This window comes from Octodon degus, unplaced genomic scaffold, assembly GCF_000260255.1.
Source record: "Octodon degus isolate 3935 unplaced genomic scaffold, OctDeg1.0 scaffold00075, whole genome shotgun sequence".
In the NCBI taxonomy this organism is placed as follows: Eukaryota; Metazoa; Chordata; class Mammalia; order Rodentia; family Octodontidae; genus Octodon; species Octodon degus.
The window spans coordinates 1,035,063-1,037,741 of record NW_004524651.1 but is presented as its reverse complement, the minus strand read 5'-3'; the positions used below and the strand labels follow the sequence as shown (position 1 = coordinate 1,037,741).

Here is a 2,679-nt window from a genome sequence, read left to right as displayed (position 1 = left end):
AAAAGAAATAATTAAGTGCCTAAGGTATTCACAAACTCTACTTGGCTCTTCGTATAGTCTATTTCATTTCAATCCTCACTAAAAATTCACTATCTGTATTATTGTTTTTATGTATGTATGTATGTATGTATGTATGCACATGTGCACTTATTTATTTATGTATTTTATTTAGAAGTACAGTCCTAGAGACCGAGACAGGACCACTAAGCTCACTCTTGCAATCCTGCGACGTCCTTGCAGGGGGCTGGGATTCCAGGGTGCACTGCCACAGAATTGGAGAGGATCCTTTTGTTTTGGCGCTCACTGGTTCCATATCATATTTACAGGCAGAAAGTAGCTGCAGAGTGTGAAATCAGAAACATCTCTGGAAAAATACTTCCTTGATGGGTTTTGTTATTAGAGTCGTGTGCTTTGGTACAGACATGACATGTAAATGTTCCTGAACTCTTTAGCTCAGCTGAGGGGGTGCTGGGATGGGAAAGCCCTGGGGGAAATGAAGGACAAGAGGGAGTGGAGTAGACTGGGTTTCCCTGTGGTGAGGAAGGCCAGCGGCACTCACTGACCAGGGTGGGCAGTTGGTGGTGGGCAACTTCAACTGTAAATGGTCCCCAGCACGTTGGCCAGTCTCTGTGTAAGCTCTGTGTGAGACAGCTGCTGTAACTGCCCTGGCTCTGCTGCCAGTGACTACAGCCAGTACTGTTTTCTATTAAGCTGGGTGGGAAAGCAGAGAGGGCCTTTAGCCCTGAGGGCTCCAGCACTGCCACAGAAGGCTCTTTTCCCCGGAGGTAGTGTGGACTATGCTTAGTCCGTGCTACTAGAACAAAATGTCATAGACTGTGTGCTTCTTCCTTTCTTTCTTCCTTTCTTTCTTCCTTTCTTTCTTTTTGTGGTACTAGAGATTGAACTCAGGACCTCACACTTGCCAGGCAGGTGCTTATACCACTGAGCTATCTCCCCAGCCCTCACTGTGTATTGGATATAGAAAAGGTTATTGGGCCAAGGGTACAGCTCTTACCTGCCCATGTGCAAGGACCTGGGTTCCACCCACAGCACTGCAAATTTTTTTTTTCTTTTTAATTCTAGAGGCTGAGAATTTTGAGGGCATGATGCCAGCTTCTGGAAAGAGACTTTGTGCCCAAGGGGAGCCTGCTCTTATAACAAATCCACTCCCATGATAACTAACCCACTCCTCTATAGCAAGGCCTGCCACCCCTGAAATGTCACTTTGTCAATTAAATTTCAAAATGAGTTTTGACTGAGCAGGGTGGCCCATGCCTGTCATCTAAGCACTCTGGAGGCTGATGCAAGAGAATTGCTGAGAGTTTGCACCCTGCCTGAGCTACACAGTGAGTTCAAGCCTGATCTGGAATACAAAGTGAGGTGCTGTCTCAAAAACCAAAACAAAATAGGCCAGCCAAATAGCTCAGGGGATTAAAGTGCCTGCTTAAGCAGATGCAGGGGCTGGAAGTTCGATTCCCAGGCCTGCTGTGCCAGCCCTACCCCCAGGGCACGCTGAGACAGCGATTGAGACTGGGCGTGGTGGTGCATGCCTGTAATCCCAGCACTTGGGAGGCTGTAAACAGGAAGATCACTATGAATCCGATCTACACAGTGAGACCCTGTACACTCTATACACCCTGCCCTAAATACAAAATAAATCAATAAAAACAAAAGAAAAAACAAAATGTGCAAACAACAACAAGCATCTTGGAGGGACACTTAAACCATAGCAGGATGCATCCTTCTTCAATTTCTCAGGCAGGAAAATCTACTACAGTTCATCTAGTTATCCAGAGGAAACACTGAAGTGCAGCCAGCCGCGGCAGAGTGAGGTGTGCAGAGGGGGTGGCTGCGGGATGAAGGCTAAGGAAACGCTGTTCCTCTTGCAGGTTTCTCTGCCGGAGCATCCTCACCAACGGCCGAGGGCGCAGCCTTGTGTATAAGCTGTCAAAAGACACAGACATGAGGATCATGGTCCAGGGAGGCAGGTTCCTTCTGGTGTGTTTCTGTTTCTCCCATTGTGCTTTAGGGCATCGTGCAGATGTCTATATTTTTAAAAAGCTTAGTAAAATTTCTGCTGGGATCGCATAATGTCCATAAAACACGCCAGGGAGGAAGTGGAAGCTTGCCCTCCCAGCTAGCGCTTCTGTTGCTCCTTCACCTATTAGAGCCTTTTTATGTTGCCTAATAGAAAGGCTCATCATGAAATCTGAACACGTCTCACAAACTCTCACGTCATTAATTCTTATTTGTGAATGAAATGTCCTTTGTTGTTCTATTTCCTGTTATACCCTTGCCAAATAATAGAAATGTGTTTGGGTATTGTTTATTTCCTTTTCCATTTTATTATCTTATCAGCTTTTCTTGTCAAATTCCATCACAATTGTAAAGTTCATGATTAGCTAGGTTTTTAAAAATAATTATTTATGAAAGAGAACTATCCAGCGAATTGGATATCTTAAGAGTTAAAATAACACCCGAGGCAGATGGAACCCTTCATGCCCCACTGTTGTGGTGGTGCCACCTGGACACTGGGTTCTGATAAATGGGGGTAGCAGGGCCTGCATAGGCAGGGGGGCCCAGATGTATAATAAACATCTCTGTAATCCCAGCACTCTGTAATCCTGGAAACACAGGATTATCTAAGCGTGAAGCCGCTCCCTGTCACTGCTAGTACTG

The 2,679-nt window shown here is 45.7% G+C and overlaps 1 protein-coding gene across 1 annotated transcript in view; it reads left to right on the top strand.

Annotated features, from left to right (window-relative positions):
- Nucleotides 1-2,679, top strand: part of Lama3 (laminin subunit alpha 3) — a 243,587-nt gene that overhangs the window by 125,491 nt on the left and 115,417 nt on the right. Inside the window, exon 25 of the mRNA XM_023720392.1 lies at nt 1,890-2,000. Coding sequence (XP_023576160.1) covers nt 1,890-2,000 — 111 coding nt within the window. The remainder of the gene's footprint in view (nt 1-1,889; nt 2,001-2,679) is intronic.